This window comes from Clytia hemisphaerica, unplaced genomic scaffold (assembly GCF_902728285.1).
Source record: "Clytia hemisphaerica strain Z4C2 unplaced genomic scaffold, Clytia hemisphaerica genome assembly, whole genome shotgun sequence".
Lineage (NCBI taxonomy): Eukaryota > Metazoa > Cnidaria > Hydrozoa > Leptothecata > Clytiidae > Clytia > Clytia hemisphaerica.
In genome coordinates, this window is record NW_027103378.1 from 354,844 (window position 1) to 379,927 (window position 25,084).

Consider the following 25,084-nt stretch of genomic DNA (forward strand, 5'->3'; position numbering starts at 1 on the left):
ATAATTGTTTTCTAATTTTTTATAATTTTTATGATTGGGAAATTCACAGATTGTCAACCGAGACAATCAATGTAAGTAACTGTATCTCATGTCATCATTTTCTAATCAGCACGAAGGTATAGCTCATTTGGGCCATTTTTGGAATGCCTATCAGGCTAGGTTTTGTCTTTCTACGCTAGTTATTGTCGTAATTAACGATAGAACTCGTAAAATCATTTTACCTTAAGGTAACTTTTTTTGGTGAGAACTAATTTTAGCGCATTACACGTTTTTTTTTTTTATTAGAACACCTAAAATTTGGCTGAGCCTGGATGTGCTTATTTTTTTTAGCAATTTTCAGCCTAAAATGTTCTTAAATGCGTTCTTAATTTTTCGGACTACTTTAAATCGACAACATCATGCAAAATAAAGAGCACTTAAAGTTGGTAAAATTTGGACAATATTTGACTCTCGATTTTAGAAAATCCATCCCTAAGTTTTGTTAAAACTGCTTGAAAAGAGGAAAAAATTGTAGTTTCTTGTCACTTTTTTTCCAAACTGAGGCTGGGCATGTTCTTACGATGTTCTTAATTTTTCGACGAATTTCAGCCTAAATGTTCTTATAAACTAGGTTCTAACAAAGAAAAAAACGTGTATTTTGCATTATTATTTTGTCCCTTTTTACCCCACGAATCCGTTTACTCACTTCTTATTGTTATCCAATTTTTATAGAATTCGAGATAATTTTTCAAAATTTTTTAGATTTCAAATTTGTAAATATTTTGTTTTGTTGTAAGACAGAAAATCGAAGATTCAATAAGAATTTACGTGTACCTCGAAATTTTCTTGCCTTTCTTTGGGCCTTCTTGTCCAACCTGTCATTATGATTCCAGAGAGTGCTAATTAATATCAGCCAAATTTTGATTTTTTAATTTACCCACCTTAGGATTTTTTTCTCATCTCCTCCTGCACGTGTTTCAAATTTCTGAGCTTCCAATAGGAAGAGTAGTCTGGAGATCCATACTCTCTATTCAAATTTACACCACATACAGAAAAAATCCCATCAGAAGCTACTCAGTGAGAGTACTTTAATCGTAGAAATTTTAGCGAGACTAATTTTAGCGTTTTAGCGAGTTTTCCCTATTTTCGCTAAAATAAATCTCGCTAAAACACGCCGAATCGACAGATCGCTAAAATTTATCCGCGCGAAATTTCTGGTTATATTGCCTTGATACATTTTTATCATTAGGAAGGTTTTCAGTGCAAATAAATGCTAGAAAACGAATTCAGTCAATAATGTAATACAAGTATTCGCTAAAATTTATCCACGCGAAATCTTTTGAAATCGTGATTCGCTAAAATAAATCCAAAAAAAATCAAGATTTTCCTGACTCGCTAATATACGCTAAAATTAGTCTCGCTAAAATTTATACGATTAAAGTATGGTATTTATGACCCAGTTTGAATTTGGTTTGAATTTCGTGCCAAAAAAGCCGTTGATAAGGTTAGCCAATCAGGTTCGCGCACTTCCAATCAAAACAATAATACTAGCAAGTAGCTGTCGCTAGAACGCCCCGCGAGTGATGTAATATTCTTTGTTCATGAAATTGACAATAGATTTATTTTAATGAATTTCTTTGATAATGATACAAGAGCGACAAAAAAAATCAAACTTTGAAAGCAAAATTTGAAAAAAAATTCTACCGTTGTATAATAGCCATGGTATATCAGGAATTATTCAATGGCTGTTTTTGCCTACAAGTATATAATAATAGTGTATGAAAGGATTAATTTCCAGAATAACTAAGGTTTCGTCCAATGAAAAAAATTTGTATTTTTAATTTTAACCGAAAATGCAAGGGAGGGTGTATTCACCAGCATGGAAAAAACGGAGGGGATTTCCGACCATTTTTTACCGAGCTTAAATTAGGACAGTTTAAAATTTTTCAACACGGGCTATCCACCGGGACGGATCTGATCTGGTCACTGATACAGGGGTGTGACCATATGACGTCCCAACGAAGTAGGGTTATTAGGGTTAAGGTTATCTCAAATAATATGGAAAATCTGAACAAAGATTTAAAATCAGCAACGTTCAATGATTGTAAAAACAGTGATTTTTCAACAAGGGGTAAAAAATCGTTAAGATATATGCTACTCTAAAATTTCTCTCTCTTTCCAAAAGAGTATAAGAGCATAAATATGTAGTATGAGATATTGTTAAAAAATAGACGATATCGACTTAACGAAATTCTCCCCGAATGATTAACCATGATGCATTGCGCAAAAAAATTCAGTAATTCAATATTGTCCGTGAATTTTTTTGCGCAATGCATCATGGGTAATCATTCGGGGAGAATTCCTAAAGCCGATATCGTCTATTGCCCAGATACTCCTGAGAGAGACTTAAAGGAAAAAAGTGATGACTTTCATTCGACTATAAACAAAAGAACCATAAGATTCGAGGCTAGTCCTGTTAATTGTCTTTGCGATGTATGTATTGACATGACAGAATCTGCTAAATCATCTGCATCATAAATATCCTTTGATTTGTTTTGATATGGGGGGGGGTGAATTGTCTATTGTGTAGTGACAATGAAAACACTATAAATTGAAATATCAAAATCAATTTCGAGGATGCGCGCAGCCTAAATTTAAGTCTGAGTTAGGCTTATTCATTTTAAAAATTGATGCCTATTGATTATAAATAAGTTGCATAGATGGGCTCTGGGCTCTTTGGATGAGAGAGTGCAAAGGCTTTGAAGTGTAACGGTTGGTCGAATAGTCAAAGTAAAATGACGTCGAAAAATTCAAATTTGTCAATATCAGTTTTATCTCTTTTTATATACTACTTTATTATTATTCTATTACAATTTTACAAAATTTGACGAAAAGTTCCTTCAATGTAATTCATCTTACCTTTTTATAATAAACTTTAACAAAAATAAATCTTTAAAAATATCAACAACAACAACTATAACGTATTCTTTTCTCAGACGAAAGAAGCAATATTTCTCATTACCACTCGTTAGCCTGCTCACGAGTTTAGAAATTAGTTTGAATGAAAGGGAGGAGAGTTTTAATCAACCCTATAAATCTCTGACCAGCAGAATGGAACATAGGAAAACCTCTCCTGAATCCAAACTTTCTTTTGGAATTCTAGCACTGAAAGAGCAAAGCCAGTATTTTTATCAACTCGAAAAAAATAGAATTGAATATCAATAAAAATCAATAAATGGAACTAAAAACACGATAACGAAATTTCATAATATAATCAATAAATCAGTTCCAGAGTATCGAAAGAAAAGTCATAAAATTCGATACCCAAAAATGAAATTCTAGAAAAATAAATGTTCGAAATTATGTGGAACAATATGATAAAAAATATTCATAAAAAAAGAAGAAACTATAAAAAAAAAGAAGGTGTAAACTATAGGTCTGCGATATTCTCCTCGCTACTCATAACTGAACTATCCAAACTAAACGCCCTCCGCCCGTTCATATCACGTTCAATAGTGGGTGGGCTGGGCACTAAATTCCAGTTCTTATCGGTATTTTGTCCATCAGTTTGTGACGAAGAAGCTGAAGCTTTGAGCATTTTATTTTCTTTGATCATGGCTTCAATTTTCTGCTCATACTCAAGGTTTCTTTGGTTGGCTTCGTCTAAAGAACCTCTCAATATTTGAACAGTTTGTTGCGATTCTGCCAGCTCGTTTTTCAAGTCAGACATTTGTTTTTTCACCTCCTCTAAAACGGCTTCTTGTTTTTCCAACTTTTCTTTACTTTGTCGAATATCAAGCATTTCTTCATTCAACAGTTGATACTCTACTTCGTACAAATTCAACTGTTGTCTAATGTCCATGTTTAGAGCCCTCATGCTGACGTCATCAGTTTCTGTGACAACCTTATTTGGTAATTCTAATTTCATGTAATCAACAATTGATTCGAAAGAAGTTTTCTCCAAGATTTCGTTTGCATGGTTACCAATCAAAACTAACGCAACCTGAAAACAAAAGATGAAAAGGTTTAGCCATGTTTTTTTCGCATTATTTATTTTCCTTTATTACTTTGCACTCTGTTGGGGCTTCATTCTTGATCTGCAAGTTAAAAATCTTCTAAAATTTATTTTCTTATAACAAAGTTATCTTATTGGTGTTTTAGTCGAGCGCTGAAAACGAAGCCCTTGGAAAATGATCCCAATAGATCTTATCGGAGTTTTTTTTTTTTTCGGGGGTATTACAATATTACAAATCTCTTAGGAATTTCTCGAGGGAATTTTATTGTAATACTCCCAAAACGATCCCACAATGCATCGTTGTTTTAGAAAAATAAAAAACTCCGATAAGGTCTATATCGAGCCAGTTCTGAAAATATTATTGATTGAGGACTACCAATTTCTTTTATCAATCAATAAACTATTCCACAAGTAGATGTTACCTTGAATATGACTTCCATTCCTTCCAGAAGCACCATATCCATAACACGTGACACAAAGCCAATGGGATATTGTGATGCGTAGAGCGTTAGAAACCATGGTGCTGCGTAAAGGGTGGGCGTTACATCAAATTTGTTGAAATGTTCGTACACTTTAGGATGGTAGTCGTGAAGTAATCGAGAAAGTTGATATAATTGTTGCTAAAAAATAAATGAAATCACCGTCTTAATAATGGGAATTCCAGTGTTTTTTTTCTCTTTGCCAGCCAACAGTTTCAGGGCCACCAAAAATAATAGCATCAAACTTGATATAATACTTTTCATTATTCGATAAAACCGTTTAATAGCACACAACTAGAATGTCTCCCCAGAATTACCCTTCGCTTGAAGCAGGTGAGGTTTTCCCGTTACTACAGAACTTAATGGTTCATTACGTTAATGAAAAGGATACTTCCTTTCATGGAAAATTTGAAACTATTAAACACAATATCATAATTTAGCACGAGCTCATTAGTAAAGGAAATCCTATACGTCTGCAGAAGATGAAAAGAATTAGTTGCTACCTGTACAGCGTCCATGTCTGGTTTGTATTGGCTTCTGATTTGTAGTTCAAACATCAGATGGCAAAAACTCTGAAATGCTTCTTCTTCGGGCATCTAAAATAACAAAATCGTCTCCACTTAATAAACCTTAATTGAAACGAATTCATCAAATACTCATTACAAAAAAGTTGTCATAAAATGGGAACGACACACCTAAAGCTACACATCGTAGATTAGAGTGAAAGAAAACCATTTTAACTTACATGCATAAGAAGCACGCCAGCCACAAAACTAAGCCCTTGACAATACCCCACTTCATTATCAAGTTGTGAATATGCTGCCAAAATATTGAACAAACTGATCTGCCCTGAACCAAGTCTCGGAATGAAGTGGGCGTGTGTTGGAAAAGTTCGACCTAAAAGTAATGAATTGTTGTCGACAATTAGGGTTGGTTAGTGTGGTAGGGATCGTCCAAGTAAAATCGTATATCATTGTGGAATAAACGAAGGTTGAATAACAAATAGCCAATTTCTATGAACAAGTCGGGCAGCGAAAGTTGATCGAGTAAAAAAAATAACGACAAGCTTATTCCCGAAAACTTGAAAAGTCAGCGAATTAAAAAAAGATTTACTTACCGAGATCTATTAAAATAGCATGTTGATGTCCGCTATTTCTTTTCAGCAGTGTCCGGTAAGGTGTTTCCTTCCAACATTGTTTATCGGACGTGTCCGGCTTTCGAAATTGATTCTGATTGATCAAAAATTGCCAGACTTCACCGCGCCGAGCACGCGGGATGCCGCCCCGAACGAGCTCTAATAAATATTGTCTGTCAATTTTTTCATTGTTCTTGTGGCCAATGAGGTCGTCCCATGCTTGGGCCGCTTCTGCTGTATAGGAGGCCAAATCTTGATACGAAAGCTTTTGTCGTCGGATCTCTGTCGCGGAAATATTGGCTAAAAATAGATTTAAATCAATAATTGCAAAAAAGTGCATATTGTATGGGACATCTTCTAAAAGTATAGGCTAAATCAAATTGAGAGGCAGAACCTGCGAGTGAACGTCTATTTAATAATGTCTCGCTAAAATTATATCTTAGAAAGTTATGTGACGAATAAAGGTACCTGCTAATTTCTTGTTTTCTTTTTCCATTCGAATAAGAAGAATTTGGTTGTGTATGGCATTGCGCCATCTTGAACGAGCCCGTTCACCCACATCGATGCTTTGCGCTTTGTTCTTTCGTTCATCGTTCTCCCCAGTGATGGTAACTAAAAACAAAATAGAAAGATGGTCAGAAAATGTGACAATTCTATCTTACAAAAACTATTAGTTTGAAAAAGCAGTCAGGATAGTTCAATTTATAAATAAAAAAGGATGAACCCGCGATTTGAATCACATCAAAAATGACATCCCCCACCAGAGGTGAGTGAAAAAAATGAAAGGAAACCCTATAATACAAAATACACAGCTGGCATGGAAACGATGTTCTATTTAGAAAAAACCTACTTGATGCAAGCTGTTTTGAATATAATAACAAAGTCGAAATTGACCGCGGTCGAGGCATCACATTGGTCAGAAAGCGTTTATTTTCTATTTTCTCTCATAACGAAAAAGTTCTCTCCCTTCAAGTTCTTTCTCGTTCTGATGAAAAATATCTGTTACTCAAACAAGACCAACTCAATGTTTGAGGATGGTGATGCAATGAAAAGATGTTTGCAAAAGTCTCAAATGATCTTTATCATACAATACACCATCGAGCATCATCATGCCGAATCAAACAAACCTTGTTTAAATATCCTTACTTTTTAATTAAGTTTTCGATCACTTAAAAACTTTGTCAACATTTTGGCATACACACCGAATTTATGACCTCTTGTAGCCCTGTTGAATTATTCGTAATACCTACCTCATTAGAAGCCGAACGAAGGTGAACAAAAAGGCCACAATTCTCTCCGAGAGAAAGAATAAAACTAAATACGAAGAATGTCTGGCCTCTGAAGAATTTTTGGAAATAGTTTCCTCTACCACGATTTCAGATCTATAATCCAAATACTAACAAGGCGAGAAAATGCTTACTATTAACGAATTTCTTGATGACATTTACTTGTGTAGTTTTGGCAGAATCTGCTACAAAACGCTTGAACAAACTTCGTTTTCGTTCGATCATTTTTTCCGCCACTTTTATCGTGATCACCATCGTCTCTCTCGTTCAATTAAATGATATATTTCTTTTTAATTTTCTTTCGTACTGATTAATTTGTAGTCTGTTATTAAAACACAGATGCTTTACTAATACTTGTTTTCTTATTTACACAACAATGCTGATAATAATCAAATATTATTTCTTTCCATCAAACCGACGCATGCGCAATCAACACGACGACGCACTGCGCGATGACTAGAGAGAAATAAACTGAGTGTAATATCAAGAGAAGAGAAGAGGTGAAGTCATTTCAGACAATTAACATGATGCTTCCTGATAAAAACAATCAATTGAATGTGACAGCAGGTAAATTTCCCTTCAGTCATCAACTCGTTCAGGGAGAAAACTAATGAGCTATTACAACAGAGAAAATATAATCTAGAAAAATAAATGTTACAATCTAAACTTCACGCAGAGTGTAAATAGACTAGAAGGAGGTTTTCGAAACTTCACCTCAAGCAAAAGGATCACCTTATGAAACATGGAGGGAATTTTCACCACAAGAACAAGAAGGCTCGCTTCAACCCTCCGTCAGACAAAACAATAAAAGCAACGTCCAACTTTTTTAATGAGCCTTCTCATCGAAGCCAAAAGTTTTTGTTGACGTGCCAGAAAATATTGCAAGAGTTCAGGAAGGTCAATTGATTGATCGATCAATGTGTATAGCAATCAAAGATAACAAAAAAGTAACGAAAATCTCTAGAAGCAAAATGACGCGCCAACTGTATCAAAATATCGAATGGAAATCGCGACAGATCAAAATACTGTTTCTATAATAAGATATACCGCTCCGTGATATTTTTGTTTTGTTTTTGTTTCACGAATTTAGAAAACGTGACGTCATTCAGTGAGATCTTAGCACTGTTGTGTTGTTGTTCAACTTTATTGTAATATCTTTTAAAATGTTAAGCTAGAAATTCACTGTGAGAAACTCAAGGAAAATTTTAATCGCTGAAAACAGAGTTATGTAATGAGACATCACAGGGTCATCAACTCTTGAAATTTTAGTACAAGTTAACAGAAGCCAACCAGTTATAACACGTACAATATTATGTCAACAGCATCAAAAGTTCTCTTTAAATTTATTGTAACATAAACTTTCAATGTTTAAACCATCTTTTTAAAATTGCTAAAACCAAAATTAAAAACATGCGTCACTGTAGATAACGAGATGGCAAAGATTTACATCACTAAACGATTTAAAGAAATTGCGCTAACAACTATATGTAAAAATTTGCATCCAAAATGCAATTCAATCAGAGAAGCAAGAAAAGAAAGAAGAGAAACTCACAGATATTTTCCCACAAAAATAATCACGACAACGAAAACAGCCTTATATATACGTGAGCTTTATTTTGACCTCAATGACGTTCTTTATAAAACCTTCAGAAATAAAAGACCGCAGTTACATGAAATCCCTTCTTCAAGGGAGAAAGGTCAAATGGGTCAAAAGCAAATTGGTTTTCCAAGAATATCAAAGAGTGAGCTTAGCAGGATATAAAATCCCAAAAGCACCATTTCTCTTTGGAAGGTCTTTCGGTCTACAATAAAAAAAGATCTGACAGAAAAGCGACATTAACGACGGGCAAAATATTCGAATATCACAACAAAATGGTTTCATTCAAGCCGAATAAAACAAAATTGCCGAATGAGACAGGTAGAACTTTTTCAATAACGTCTGCACTCAAACACTTCCTTATATCTTAATACCTTTATCCAAAACACATCAAAATCAATTTGGTTCATCAATAAAAGACGATTACTGGTCATTTGGTCAACACACGTCTTTGCGGGTTTTTCGTTTGTGCAACAAAACAGATTCATATCTAACACAAAAGAAAGTTTGTTAAGATAATTAGGAAGTCATTAAGAACATGTGGCGAAATACAAAATCTCCATGCACAGAGAAAGAAATCGAAACGCGGGAAGGAGAAAAGATATAATATAGGATTGTGAAAAACATGTCTTCCATGCGTGGGTATTTTAACCAAAAGTAATTTTCATAATTTGTTACACTACGCTTTTAAATTATAGAAAAATAGTCTGCCTCTGCACATCGAGATAAAATGAAACGTTTTGTGACGTCATTATTCTGATGAGTAGGAAACTTGATCCCAGGGTCAACATCAAATGAACCAGAACTAACATAAATATTCAAAATCAACAAATAAAGTAAAAAAAAAGTTGAGAAAAAAAAGGAAGTTTCGGATATACGGAAGTAAACGTTAACCGTCCAGGAACGAAATCAATTTCTCCACAAAAATCCAAACAAAAGAACGGTTTGTGAAGTCATTAAAAAGTGGTGAATCTCATTTGACCAAATATAGTAAAAACACTAATGACGAGGTCGACTCTGCATGAAATGTAATGATGAAGCGACTCATGTATAACAGTAAAAGATGATGGTATATTCTAATCAACAGATACTACAAGTCTAAGTTTAATAAGATTTTAATCGAAACGAAATATGATAAGAAGAGATGACATAATTTTAGCATCAAACGCAATAAAATTTCAAACCAACCAATGAATAAATACTAAAAGTCAAAACCGTTGAAATATCATTTAACACTATCATAGAAGCCATTTTTCAAAGTTTAAGATAAAAAAAAAAACAGTCAAGCAATATATTTCGGTGGTATCTGATAGAACACTTGTATTTTTATAAGCTTGAGAATGGCGACACCACCGAAATATATTGCTTGACTGTTTAAAAAATTTAAACTATCATAGACTGTTCTATTAACACAGAAGTGACGACGGACGACGCAAGAGGTCCATCGCGTCGAAGCATCGAACTCCTTCACGAATGTTCCATGAATGAACAACAGATGAGTAAAGTGTGTGACCTTGACTCTTTAAAACTTCTTATCCAATTTTTTGAAAGAGATAATGTATAAGAGGCGGACCGTCGTTTCTTAAGCATGTGATTATTATATTGACCACAAATTACGAGAATGCAATCAAAATGCAATCAAGCCTTTTTGTACACGCGGGGAGCGACGCATAACGTTTCTTGTCTTGACAAAAACCATCCTCATTCCAAAGGGACGTCTTCATTTTGAACGTTAGACAGACAGTACTAATTTAACAGGCCATTCACTTGCGTGTAAAAGATGTGTAATTTTTCAACAAAAATCAAACCTCGCAATATGATAAACTCGTTCCCTATCACGAAGTCTATTATAATATGATGAATCTTTTAAATTCTCTCGTCACGATTAGAGTGCTCGATACTACTGCAGAGCGAGTAACTAAAATGTAATATTCCAACTGATGATTGCATCAATGATGCATGGAACCACCACCGGTATTGATCATAAAAAGTACCATTTCTTTTAATGAAGCGTTATCGTAATTTATTGCTTTAAGTTTAGCTAAAGAAAGAAGAACAAAATGAAGACCTACCAATAGAGGATGAGGAGCTTCGGCGCGAATTCGTTACGACAACGCTGTGGTAGATGGCCTAAAACATGAAAGAGAGAATACACATGTAAACATAAAAAGTTGACCTTACTCAAATATCAAGCTTGAAATGTTAAAATTGTGCAAAGTTTGAAAAATCAATACTGAGAGCGCACAAGAAGAAAGTTAATCAAGTAACTATCAAGAGGTGGAGAAAGTTTTTCAGTTAGTTTTAAAAGAGGTAAGTTCTCTTGCGGTTTTTACTTTCACGAGTAAGAAAAAGAATATGGGATAAATTCATCTCAAAATAACCAAGTGTTAGCATGTAGAAAATGACGTTATCAAACCAACCTGTCTCCATGACGATTCGCGTCGTAACGGTCGTTTCTTGACGGGTTGTTGAACATTTGAAGTTTCATGAGAAGAAGGGAATGAATCTTCCTTTTCTTCTTTCACAACTTGTGGGACTTTCTTCTCTACTCCTTCGATACTGCTCGCTCTTCGTGGTCGTTGCGTGGCTGCATCAGAATCTAAGTTCAATTCTAAGCGAGAGCTGTTGTTGCGGAATTCGGGAGCATCATTTTCAAGAGAACGACTTCGTGGTTTGAGGTCTGCTGGTGTTCGATTTCCGTTCGTGATAAGAGGTTTCGTGTTAGCTAACGGCTGAAAACATCAAAACATAAAAAAATGACTTATTTTATCAGATATCAAATTACAATATTTCGGTCAATCACGTGAAAGAGGCGTTTTGTTTTTGCTCAGGTCAGTTAATGGAAAATATTCTCCAGGGCTTCAGGGCTGCATGCAACAAAACAAATCATCAAAGCAATTCTTTTGATTTTTTATTCAATTATTCAAAATTTAGAAATAAAGCACAACAATTATATAATAGAGATTGGGAACATGCACCAAATCATGACCTTTCACATTCAAGCTAGATCCTTATTAAAGGAAAGGGTATTATAAGCATGCTAAATAAAGTTACGCTGTTTCTACTTATTCTTTATATATATCAGATCGTTTTGCTCGACATAATCAAAGAAATCGTGCTTTAGATATCCTAGTAAAGTTTGAAAAAAACCATTGATTAACAAATTAATTTTTTCATCATGTCTAATCTGAACATAACATTAGCATTAAAAACAGCTTTTTCATCACTGGAAACAAAAAATAGAAGGAGAAAATCTCGAAAGTCTTACCCGTTTGATATCAAAGTCTAAACCCAAATTTGAAAAGGTTTTAGCACGAGCCTACAAGATGAATATTACGACGATATGTTAGTTTGTTAGAGTTGTGTGTGCGTGCATGAGTGTGCGTGAGAAGTGACTTTGAGTGCGTGGGTGAAGGGTTATTAATAAGAAAGGTTTCTGGAAAGGAAACGATCAAAATACAGTTTGTATTCCAAAGTAACTTAGCAATCGAAAATAAAATGGACTGTGTCCAAAAGAACGAAAAATCAAGACTCGTTGTGACAGTTAAAATACTGTTATAATTATAATCAAGTTATTTCTAAAGAAGAACCACCCAAACTAGTATTTATACCTTTTTCATTGAAAAGTTTTGCAAAGAAGAAGTGAAAGACTTCTTGGCTTTATCGAAGAAGGTGGAGTTTTGAGATGAACCAAGTCTGTCTCTCTGTTCCATTTCCATTGAAGATGTCTTAAAAGAAGAATTCAAAAGACCGGCTCAGACATAGCCTGTTGGACTACGTAGCAAAAGACTGTCATATGGGATCTCCAGACTGAATAATATAGCAAACTATTGATTAAATCTCCGGACTAGACCTATAGCAAAGGTTAACAAATATTTAGGTAACCTATATGCGATAAGAATGAAGAAGATATTTACAAGTAGTTGTTTGTGAGAGTGTTTATGGGATTTTTGTTTGTCATCGAAAAGCACCCTCAACACGTTAATGGTAATTTCGATTCGTTCATTGTCAGATTCAGGGTCTTCTTCCTGTCAAAAGAAATGCAGAAGATTGTCATTACGAAGGATGAATTCATATCCAGCCTTATTGGGACTATCTAAAGTTAGGTTTTCTGAGGGTACAATATACCAATATTTTTTCATGAAATACCGGCGTATATACCAGCCAATAATTTCTCTAATACCGGTAAAAATGTTCCCACGAGTAACAAACAGTCTTTCAACACTGGAACACCGGTAGCGTTTTTCCGTCAAATACCGGTCAATACAAGATTCTTAGCAGCTCCCTCAATAAATTTTGAAACTGCCATTCACAGAAAAAGCTCGATGCTTCAAAGCCGAAATATATAATCACGATTTTTGTATATTTCACAGGAATCATAAGAGTAATCTAATTCAGTTTTATATCGATAATCAAAAGAAAACCGCTTGGTTTAACGTATTATCTTGTTTTCTCCTAAAGAGTTCACACTGAATCACAGTATGTAAGTTCAAACAAGTACAAAATGATTTTCGAATGAAAGAGCGATCTCAATCTTACGTTGACTTCATTGAGGACGTGGAGCTGTTCATAATCTGACAAAATCTTGATGGTTTCGTGAACCATTGTATCTTTCTCTGCGATCGTTGTCACACCTAATGATCAGAAAAGATCGGAAAACATTGTTTTGTAGAGTCTAAAAAAATTTCAAAAAGATAAATTTACTACAACACTTCAACTATAAGCTTACCTTCAAGGTTGTTACAAAGTTTGTGAAGGTTTTGAATAGGGCATGTCTCACAGAGCGTCGAATTAGCAGAAGCTTGGAGTGCTTCTGTAAAAGCTGTCTTCATGGCACTCATTATTTCATCAACCTAAAGAACGAAAAAATATCAATCAAACTCTTGAACTATGCGAGGAGTAGTCAAATTGCCATTGTGTGGAAATTACCTCCGTAAAAGCTCCGTTAAAATTTCCCCAAGGGCTTTTAAGGAAAGCACTTTAGCAGTCTCATTTTCAGGATCAAATCCCTCCTACAAAATTAAAAGTCAAAGTTTTGCATATAGCAAAACTCCATTTATAGAGACGTCAAAGTGTCAAACCAAAACAAATTACTAAAAAGTTTAACAACTTGAAAGTTAACAGATAATTTCTACTTTAATCACAAATAATCTTCCCAGCATCATTTCACAGAAATAAAGAGCATAAAAATAGAAAATCACCTTATATTCTGATTCACCTTGGAAAATATAACAGATGTGGTTTCCAGCTTCACGACAGATGAATCCGAAGTGATCTTTTCTCAATTCACCCTTAAGAATGACGAGATTAAAAAAAAGTCAAATTGGATAAAATCAAACTAGACATTGGTTTGTTGTACTGTAGAATCAATTAGGTTAAGATTTAAAAACATGTCAGATCGCTTATGACATCATCTACCAATAAAATACTTTAATACCTTTGTACAAAATGAAATATTTTGAATCCTCTTCTCAAACAAAACTTTCTTGCTTCCCATACTGAATAATGAGAGATGATCTTTGGAGACTTGCAAAGTGATGAGCCTTGATTTGACTTCATCATTGATGCTGTTCAACGCAACAGTGGAGCCATCATACTCGTCTTCCACTGCTGTGTTTTTGACAGTGATTTGAGGTGGATCCTTCATATTCACTTTGTATGGATTATGTTTTCCACTGTCAACGCTGGCCGATCTTTTTCTGGTCAGTGGTCGTTTTGGTGGAGGTGTGTCGATCACAATCTCTCGTACTGCACTCACTAAAGAAGAAGAATTTCACCCTGCAATTCCTACTAACCTACCACCTAACTTTACGATATCTTAATTAAAAATCCAACTATAAACCTTAAAAAGTAACCAGAAAAGTGCAGAGATTGATTAAAAGACTATCCTGTTTATTTTCTTTGAAATTTTGTAAGGGATACAAAATTCATCTTTTGTATGAAGAAATAATTAATGTATAGCAGATCAACGATGTAAAAATAATAGATAACCAACTTGCCTTGATTCTCAAAAAACATCCGTGTTACGGTTGTAAAAATATTAATGACATTTTGCATCGTAAAAAGTGCAATTAAATAAAAACTTGCTTCATTTGCAACCTTCTATTGGACAGAATCGATCACGTGATGTATATTATTCCAAAATTTGGGTTAGAAAAAGTGTATTTTCCTATAGGCAGCCTCACAGAAAAAAATTTTTAATTAGATATTATTGTTCTATAAACATTCATCTGTTTATTTTGTTTCATGCAACCTTCATGCACTTTTCATACGTGAGATATCGCATTTCAAATCACACATATATTTTTCAGATACCAGCATTTTATGAGCGTTTATTTATCCAGATGAAGATTAAGTGGTATCAGGCCGATCCGTAGTCAATTTGTCTAAAGATTGGTACCTTTATCTTTTGAAAAAATTTCCAAAATTTGCATTAAATAACAATTTTCAATTTTCTATCAATTCAGTGGATGTCAAAAAGTGTGTCAAAATCTAGCTAAAAGCATAACACGCACTGCACACAGAACTTTTTAATAGAGTGTTCATTTCAATAGGAAAACAATGGTTGTTCTCTTGGGAGAAGTGCCTTCTAGAGGTAGTTGGTTATCTATTATTTTTACATCGTTGAGCAGATTGAGGGTTGACTTTACCTAGTGGTGGATTTCCTACACCAACATCCAAACTGAATCGTTTCTTCCTTTGATTTGCAGGTGGCATTTGTAAGGTTTCATTACTCATTTTCTTCAAATGTATCAACACTTTATCAATAAATTGTGGAGGTGCTTGTTGTTGAACGAGATTCACCTTGCCAATGTAGTAGACTGAATCACTAAACACAGTATCTTTTTTGATGGGTGATACTAAAATGGCTCCTGATGAAGCACCTCGTTTATGTGTCGGTCGAGGAGGAGTCAATACATTCTCCTTTTGTTCATTGGCTTGGGAAGGAGACAACTTTTGAAACCCAAGAACTCTTTGCTTCAACGTGTTCAGGAAGTTACTTTTCTAAAAATGAAGAAAGTGAGGCAGTGAAAATTCAATTCAGAATTTCAGTAATATGGAAATAGCTTGATTGATTTCTGAGTCTGAATTAAACAAAGAGAAGAGTATTTGGCAAGTGAAAAGTCTTGAGAATTACCTCTTGTTGATCATTGCATTTAAGCAAATGAAAAGCCGCATTTGAGCCATCTGCTTTTGAACAAATAATGTACGCCAAATACTCCTCCATATGATCTTTGGTCATACGAGAAAGTCTGTAAATGGAACTGAAAGAATGCTCCTGTAAAGAAACGTCTGTTCTGTTCCTTTCTGTCAACCATAATTTAGATTTGGAGATATTAGCATAAACATCTTTCTGATTGGAAGAATGTTTTATAATTCGTTTAGCTATCCATGGAAAAACACTTTGTAAAGTCCGTTTATCGATATTAGTATGACCAAAGTAAGTAAAATTGAAAGTATCTATTTCTTCATCTTTAATTCCATTGGTGACCACAGCCTTCTGTTCACCAATGTTTGATGGGTTGCTGTCTATTGTGTCAAGCTGTACTTTGATATCTGGTAGAGAGGAACTGAGCTTATTCTCATCATGCTTCAGTTTAACTTGTGGAGAAGATTTCTTGATTGTTATCATTCCAAAATCATTTTCATCCATTTCTTATTTCGTATTTTACTGAGAAATTGGAAAGTAATCAATTATCATTTCTAATATTTTGCTAAAAATATTGATTTGGTACTACGTTTATCTTTCAAGAAGATTAAGAAGGAAAATTAACTTATACGTTTTAAGGTAAAGTTCTCTCCATTCTTGTGTTGTTAAAGGAAAACACAAAATTCAACCAAATTCAAATAAAATAAAATTGGTATTTCCTGTATTTCTAAGGATTATATATTTTTGAAGAATCTGTGTAATTTTCAAGAAATGTATTATATATGCATTCTTTTTAAGAAAATTCTATTTCAAGAAACTTGATATTCTCTGCATATTTGAAGGATTATTTACTGATCAATATCTTTTGTTGATATAGTATTAATTAATTTTTCAAAGGTAAAGTACTTTGCAATCCTCTAATTAATGGATTCCTCATTTTTTCCCCTTGTATTACTCAAGGAAAAGAAATTTGTATTTAAAGGAAAATAGACATCTCGTACTTTTAGAGGAAACTTTACTTTGAAACCTTTTTTTAAAACTAATTAATATTCCAAATATTTATTTATATACAGTAAATGATTTTAATGAAAATACACTCTATAAGTGTATTATCGAATTTTGTTAAAGTAGAGATAACTTGGACTTAAATTCCTAAAATTGGTATTGATTTTTTAATCTCTGTATTTTTCAAGGAAAATACTCATCCCTGGAACTTTTGAAGGAAAAAACACTTTTTAAAAAAATTACTTGTTTTAAAAACAAATGTATATCTATATAATTTAATTTTTTTATAGAAGTGTATTTCTCAGGTCTATTGACCTCTATGAAACAATCTTACATCTTTACAATTTATGGATCTTATCATTCCATTCGTTTGTCAATTCTATTATAGAGTTTTACAGCTACTGGGCCTCTGACCCACTCTTCTTACAATCATGATATTATTTCCGTCGTAAATTTCTTTAAATAGAGTTTAGTCCTAGGACTACCTCTCACTTTCCATATATGACTCTTGTCTTTTTCTTTCGATGTTTTTTCTTTTGCTTTATGATGCCATTGCTTTATTATCTCGCGTTCTTTCCTTGAAAAATCGCCTGACACTCTAAAATCATCTTTATCTAGTTTGTGGGCTGATGCAAGTATTTTAATCCTTTCTTCTTCACTCTCGAGAGTAACTTTTAATGGTCTCCATCGTTCATTTGTATACATTTCATCTTTACGAGCACCTATGCGTTCTACCTTGATTATCGTCACATCGAAACCCATTTGTGCTTTCAGTATTCTTTCTATAAAATCTTTGTCGCCAACTCGTTGCTGTTCTTCGTTTTCGTGCTTGTTTTCACCTAAATCATGCACCATGATGTTGCACTTGGTTGATTTGAGCCAACGCTCCTCTTCGTTCACTGATTTGATGAAACTTTTTATGGTCACCTCTTGTTTTTGTAGATCTTCTTTGGTGACTTCTGCATATGATTGTTTTTTTTGTTTCTGTATTGTTGAGCTGTGCTTCAGATCGTTTGTTGTTCCGTTCTTTGTTGACGTCTTTTTTATCCATTAGCTTCTCGACTTTCCTTTCTAGAGAGGTTATTCTCTCGTTGAAACCTAATTTCGATCCTTGATGTTCATCTTTATCTGCTTCTTTTGTTGTGATGTGACTGCGAGCTTTTTGTCTGCTTGTTTTAATTCTCTCAAGTAAGAGTGGCGTTATTTTAACACAATTTACACATTCGAAGCGCCGGCTTTTATATTGCAGACAAATCTGAATCTGATAAGCCGGTAGCTCAGAGCAGGCATAATGGACAAGTCTATCACATCTCCTACATTGTAAGGTGTCATTATCTGCTATGATGGTGTTTGTTAAACAGTTATTGGGTGTGCAATATCCATAATTTTGTTGAATTTCCTTGTTAGAATTTTCGTTGATTTCCGCCATATTGTTGCATTTTCAGGATCGTGGCAGCACAGAAAAAATTTGACGTCAAATGAAGTGTATTCATAATACACTTAAATCAGAATTCTCCCATTCTAACATGAAACTTTTTCACTAGCGATTTTTAAGCAGACAGCAAATCACTCAATTATTTTTTATTTCAAATATCTAATTTTCAAACTTTTTCAAAGTCACTTCTAGCATAATAAGCATAGTTTTACTATGTACTCTTGATTTAGCAATGCAAGATCTACTTTCTTTACCACTAAACTGAAATAAATGGCAGTTTTGATTTGATTTGGTTTCAAAATAACCCCACCACACCATTTTTTACTTTTCTTGAAAAATCAGTTGTGTGAAAGTAGCAAAAACTTTAGATAATTTTCTTAAACATATTAAAATTACTTTTTCCCTGGAAAATAAAAGAAATTTTATTGGTCGATTTTCCTTGAATAATACAAGAATTTGCTTTAGGTTGTTTTCCTTACCAAATACGAGAAATGAGTTTTATTTAATTTTCCTTTGAAAATACAACAAACTGTTTGTGGTAATTTTCCTTAGAAAATACGAGACATTTTCTCTACATGTTTTCCTTGGAAAATACTTAAAAAAAGTTTTTTTAAATCAATGCTCCATTTAATATACAAGAGAATATTCGTTCATTTTCCTTGGAAAATACAAGAAATTATTTCTATATTTCTCATAATTAAGAAATACATTTAAATACTTAATAATGACAGCAAACAAAGTAAGTTTATTTACAATGGTAAAGAATTGTCTCACGCGACGCCTGAGACGACTAGTTATGTTTATTTCTCAAGGAAAAGCTCTTTGTATTCCTTAAAATTTGTGAAGAAGTGTTTCTTGATTAGGAAATGCAGTCAGTATTTATTGATTTTTGAAGGTACGCATTTTGCATCAACCTTTTTATAGTAAAACAAACTTTTGGAGTTTCTTTAAAGAAAAATATCTTCATTTTTTAAGGAAAATACAATTAAATAGTTTCTGTTGTATTTTCAAGGAAAATGTTCACATGTTCTTTGGTTTTTTAACCAAAATATATATATAACTAACAGCGAGGGTGAATTTTTCAGGGCCAGGGCTTCCGAATGCTCTAAGGTTGAAATGAAAGCTTTTTGAGTAAGAGTTTGAATAATCAGACTAAGATTCTCAAGAAAATGCACTGCATGGGTCAATTTTTCACCTAAATTTGCTCGAATTTGGGTATATTTTCTCTACACTGCAAGGGTCTAATTTTGAAGATCTAATTTTTAAAAGACACAAAAATAAAATGTTACTGCTGATGCTAAGAATATTTCAATTCTAAAGGTTTTACTGGAACATTTAGGCCATGCATGCATGTTATAAGTATAAGTTGGAACTATGCTATGCTAGAAAAAGTATTTAAATTTTTCGGGCATTGTTCATCGCAACTTGATTCGAATTCTATCAAAAGTTAAAGCCATTTTTGTCTCAGCTGCAAATTATTTTGAGATACACTTTAATTATGCAATAGACCATTGTCTTTGCCTAAAGGAATAGTATATATGATGTCATCATTAAAAAAAAATGGAGTAAAGTAGAAAAGTAGAAAAATGCTGCAGTAATTAGTTTTCAATAGACCCGGGGGATATATCTTTTATTTTTATACAATCTTATAATTTGTATGTATGGATAATGGGGCTTAAGACCTTTTGATACTTAAAAATATAGATAGATAGGGGGTTACTAGGGCAAAATGGGTTACAGGGATGTGCCGCTGGTCAGGGTACCTTTTTCACTTCAATGAGTCCCAGGTAGAATCACAAAAATTTTTGCAATTTTCAGGGTCACTTTTTCCTCAATTATTTTCAAAAAATCATCAGTCCCACGTAGGGTCCAATTTTCAAGCCTCAGCAGAGCACCCCTGTAGGTCAGCAAGGGTAGTACCCCCCTGGGCCAATAATAGACTATCCCGTTCTCCGTCTTCATGGCATGAACCCCCCCCCCAGCCCGCAGGGGGGGGGCTACAACCAAAATCTTCCTGAAAAAGGCTGGGGGCTGGATTTTTTTTTAATTTCAGGGGGTACCTATGATCTCTGGGGGTATCTAACTTTTATGCGATAAGGTATGGGGGCTTGGGAACTATATTTTATCTTGCTTTTATCTAACTATCATTATTCTTTTTAATTGCAAAAATATACAATTTTTTCATTTCTTGACATATACTCAAGTCACAGGGGGTACCAATCACAGGGGGTACCAATCACAGGGGGTACCTACTAACGTCTGTCGTTTGTGGGGGTACCTAATATTCAGGGGGTACCTATTTTCTTAGGGGGTACCTAAACCCCTGGTCCATGCCATGGGCTTATAGTCTTAGCTAATCAGATGTGACTACCTGTGGCTAGACACATATCCTAACTGGATAAATTTTCACAAGCAGATATTTTTTCAAAAATAATATAATTTTCCTGGGATTTATTTTCACTTATTTTCAATTGAACCTTTTTTCAAATAATTTCTTTCATTTTCCTAAAGGTTTTCTTGACAAAATTTTGGCAAAAATCATAGTATTGAATTATTTCACAAATTTTCTGAAAAATTGTGAAACTGGCAAATTAAATCTACTTACTCTCGGGTACCTAATAGCCGGGGGGGTTGGAATAAGCAGGGGGGTTGGAAAAAATCTCAAAATTTAATAAGCGGGGGGGTTGGAATAAAAATGTCCTGGGTGGAAAATGTTCGAAAAGGAGGCTGATACAGCAGAATTAGGGCAAAAGAGGGAACTTTCAAAAAAAATTTCCCAAAAATCAATAAGCGGGGGTTGGAATAAGAATGTCCTGGGTGGAAAACTTTCGAAAAATTAATTAGCGGGCCCCCCCGGCTATTAGGTACCCAAGAGTAAGGAGCTTGTCGCGGTTTAAAAGTTCAAATTTTTAACTTTCATGAACAATGCCCGAAAAACTTTAAATATTTTTTCTAGCATAGCATAGTTCCAACTCTTATAACATGCTATGGCCTAAATGTTCCAGTAAAACCTTTAAAATTGAAATATTCTCAGCATCAGCAGTAACATTTTGTGTCCTTTAAAAATTAGATCTTCAAAACTAGACCCTTGCAGTGCAGAGAAAATATACCCAAATTTGAGCAAATTTAGGTGAAAAATTGACCCATACAGTGCATTTTCTTGAGAATCTTAGTCAATTTCTTATTCTTTATACTGATGGGTAAATATAGCATGGTATGGGCTAAGAGTTTGAATTTCCCAGATTCTAATAACGGTTGAAAACATAGCCAATCAAATTTTGTTATTCTTTTACTGGTCACACTTTCTTAGCAGTTACATCAAAATGCCTCGAAAATGTCAATATGAAAATTGCGTAATCAGAGAACGTATGTCTCGCTCATTATAAAAAGGTTGAGACAAACTTTCAATAATTGAATTGTAACATTGAGTTAAGTCTCTTTTGTTACCCCCTGGGGTAAATAAAACAGACCTTGATACATTTATCGTTCGTTTCAACTTGACGATTCGTTTAAAACTCAGCCTCCTAAATATTTGGGGTAGGTAAAATATGTACAAAGGAATTCATACTTTTCCAACCCGGCGAATCTTTTAAATTAGAAGCGAACAATAAAATATAATTACCCTTTCCAAATAAACCTCTTCGGTGGCGAGCGTAGTCTACTCTGACGTAATTGTAAAATTTATGTGATGGGGATTTGACATAGTAATGTAATGTTGTTTGGGGAATTATGAAGTTCTCTGGAATTTCGATTGCATTTATTCAGGTTGATTTTTTGTGACTTCTAATGGTACTTTTTCTAACGAGTTTCATTACTCTGTTCTCACACTTATGTCTTTTTTATTCGCATCCTTTTCCGTGATTACTTTTATTAATATTTCTAACAGTTACATCAAAATGCCTCGAAAATGTCAATATGAAAATTGCGCAATCAGAGAACGTATGTCTCGCTCATTATAAAAAGGCTGACACAAACTTTCAATAATTGGATTGTAACTTCGAGTTAAGTCTCTTTTGTTAAGTCACCAGGGGGTAAATAAAACAGACCTTGATACATTTATCGTTCGTTTCAACTTGACGATTCGTTTAAAACTCAGCCTCCTAAATATTTGGGGTAGGTAAAATATGTACAAAGAAATTCATACTTTTCCAACCCGGCGAATCTTTAAAAAAGAAGCGAACAATAAAGTATAATTACCCTTTCCAAATAAACCTCTTCGGTGGCGAGCGTAGTCTACTTTGACGTAATTGTAAAATTTTTGTGATGGGAGTTTGACATAGTAATGTTATGTTGTTTGGGGAATTACGAAGTGCTCTGGAATTTCGATTGCATTTATTCAGGTTGATTTTTTATGACTTCTAATGGTACTTTTTCTAACGAGTTTGATTACTCTGTTCTCACACTTATGTCTTTTTTTTTCGCGTCCTTTTCCGTGATTACTTTTATTTATATTTTTAAAGACATGTAAGAAGGCATATTGATGTAACTGTCTAAAGAAGGCATATTGATGTAACTGCTTAGAGATAGCACAAGTTCCAAAATTGGTTTTTGTTTTAGTAAGTGAGGACCAGTGCTAAATTCAAATTTCCCACTGTAAATTTTTTGAGGCAGAAAGCCTCATAGGTTAGCTATACCTGTCCTGTAAACATCAGATTATAAAAATACAGGATGGTTAAAGTTCTACTGTCTACGGAAGCCCTGGCCCTTAAAAATTTACCCTCACGGTTCAGTTGGTTGCTGCTGACCTTGAGTAAACAATAAACTTTTACAGAGGCTCAAAAATAGGAATTTCCAAGGAGTTACTGTTCATTTATTAGATTTTTCAAGGGAGTAATTGAAGCTTTTCAGGGTTTCCAGGGGTTTTCTTCTCAATAAAGTTATTTATCCAGCCCCATCATTCGCTTTTTCACTAACTTTCAACGGTCCTACCCGAGATTTCCAGGGGATAATTTGGTATTCAAATTTCGCCAATAACCTTTTACAATTTTTTTTTGGAATAGCCCAGTTTTGACCCAAATTATTAGCTAGCGGTGAAAACATTATGCCCGGCCTACTAACTGACTAAAAACAGGTCTATTCTGTTTTGCAAAAAAGAAAAAGAAACTTCATAAGCTACATCATTTCAAAGTAATTCAGACAGTCAGAGACTCACTGACCAGCATAGATTTGTGAAATCTTCTACCATCAAATGACAGCAAAAAACTTGACAAAGTTTAGCCATTAGCAGCCGATGAGAAATTTGTGGCAATTTTTGCCATTTTCTCGCCCAGCCGCACACTGTGTAAGCCGTTCTAAAGGTAATAGTCGCGCGGCTGAGGTCGAAAAACGTTTCATTTCGTGATACATCTTTTAGATTCCAAAAAAAACAACGGAAACTCGCGAATTAGTATGTGTAGATTACAAAATCAAAAAGTTTCCACGATATTATCGTGCAAGTAACGAGTAATTGGCGATTTTTTGCGTTTCCAGGCAAAATTGCAAGGCCTGGAAATTCATGATTTTTGGGGGGTCTTCAAATTAAAAAAAGACCTATATCACATGATAGAGCTCTTCAAACTGAGCAAAAAAGTGTATTACACCAAAGTCCCAACTTCTCTAGATCAAAAGTTATGGGCCTATTTGTGGTCAAAAAGGTGTTTAATTTTGCATAAATTAATGCAGATTGTGGGGAAATTCCCTGTTTTCCATCAGTTTTTTACCACAAATAGGCCAATAAATTTTGATCTAGAGAAGTTGGGACTTTGGTGTAATACACTTTTTTGCTCAGTTTGAAGAGCTCTATCATGTGATATAGGTCTTTTTTTTATTTGAAGATCCCCAAAAATCATTAATTTCCAGGCCTTGCAATTTTGCCTGGAAACGCAAAAAATCGCCATTTACTCGTTACTTGCACGATAATATCGTGGAAACTTTTTGATTTTGGAATCTACATATACTAATTCGAGAGTTTCCATCGAAAAAAGTGGAATCTAAGAGGTGTATCACGAAAATCATTTTCTAGCCACTTTTTTCGACCTCAGCCGCGCGACTATAAGATTTCTGTAAAAGGGTATTAAACCATCATTCTCCTAATTTGTTTGTTATAAAAACAGCAAATTTATACTAAAGACAGAAGAAAGAATAACACAAAAGTTATCTGAATGAGATTTCTTTTTTTTGTAACCTTTTGTCATCATCAGTCGGGTGTTTAAGATAAAAACTGCAGTTATTGCTCTTTTCGGAAATTATTGCCGAATACGGCAATTTTTTTAACGATGAAATGCTGAATCAGCAAAATGTGTTGTCCTTTTAAGGGCAACGATGTCAGAGGTGTTTGAAAATAGTAAAATTGCATCGAGAAAAAGGTCTTTCGGATTTTTAAAAGTGATTTTTTCAATTTTTCGTTGCTCAATAACATGAAAAGTTCAAAAATAATATGTTAAAAGATTCTGCATCGATGCCGAAACACAGCCAGAAAGAGATAACAAAACCCCCGTTGTAAATTTGTTTACATATGACTCGATTTTGCTATCTGCATTTCCAAAAAAAACCAGTTGAAAACAAAACTAAACGAGGCACTTATCGCGAGGGTGTCAAATACCACGTGTTCAATAATAAAATCAACTTTTATTTGCAAAAACGGCAATAATTGCCGAAAACGGCAATTTTCATTTATTTACTTTTTTATTTTTCTGCCGATTCAGCATTTCATCGTTAAAAAAATTGCCGTTTTCGGCAATAATTTCCGAAAAGAGCAATAATTGCAGTTTTTATCTTAAACACCCGACTGATCATGTGTTTATTTTGAGAAAAAAATTCAGGTTTCGAATTTCGTTCCAACGCACCGGTTGGCTTTCAAGCTCTGTAAACAAGGGGGCTTATGTTTAGCTCAAAAGTCAACTTGAAACAGGTCCCTTCTTCAGCTTGACATTTGATTGGACCACAAGAAGTCGGAGTTTGATAACTCTCTAAGGAGGAGAATTTTAAACTTCGTACCCATTTCTCTTATAAAAAGTAGCCTGGT

General features: G+C 34.0%; 1 protein-coding gene across 2 annotated transcripts; it reads right to left on the reverse strand.

Moving 5' to 3' along the window:
- Window positions 1-2,788: 2,788 nt before the first annotated feature.
- On the reverse strand, window positions 2,789-16,189 carry LOC136824755 (TBC1 domain family member 1-like). Of its 2 annotated transcripts, XM_067080728.1 has the most exons (17): window positions 15,630-16,189; window positions 15,142-15,496; window positions 13,929-14,248; window positions 13,693-13,782; window positions 13,221-13,344; window positions 13,031-13,125; window positions 12,409-12,519; window positions 12,103-12,219; window positions 11,760-11,810; window positions 10,912-11,223; window positions 10,564-10,621; window positions 6,077-6,220; window positions 5,591-5,908; window positions 5,219-5,370; window positions 4,977-5,069; window positions 4,417-4,614; window positions 2,789-3,982 (listed from the first exon to the last, which is right to left on the reverse strand). In XM_067080728.1, exons 1-17 carry the CDS (start codon window positions 16,143-16,145, stop codon window positions 3,410-3,412), a joined length of 3,627 nt encoding a protein of 1,208 aa, XP_066936829.1. In that variant the 5' UTR covers window positions 16,146-16,189; the 3' UTR covers window positions 2,789-3,409. The 2 variants fall into 2 exon arrangements, with proteins under 2 accessions (XP_066936829.1, XP_066936830.1); XM_067080729.1 differs by lacking the exon at window positions 11,760-11,810.
- Window positions 16,190-25,084: the final 8,895 nt, after the last annotated feature.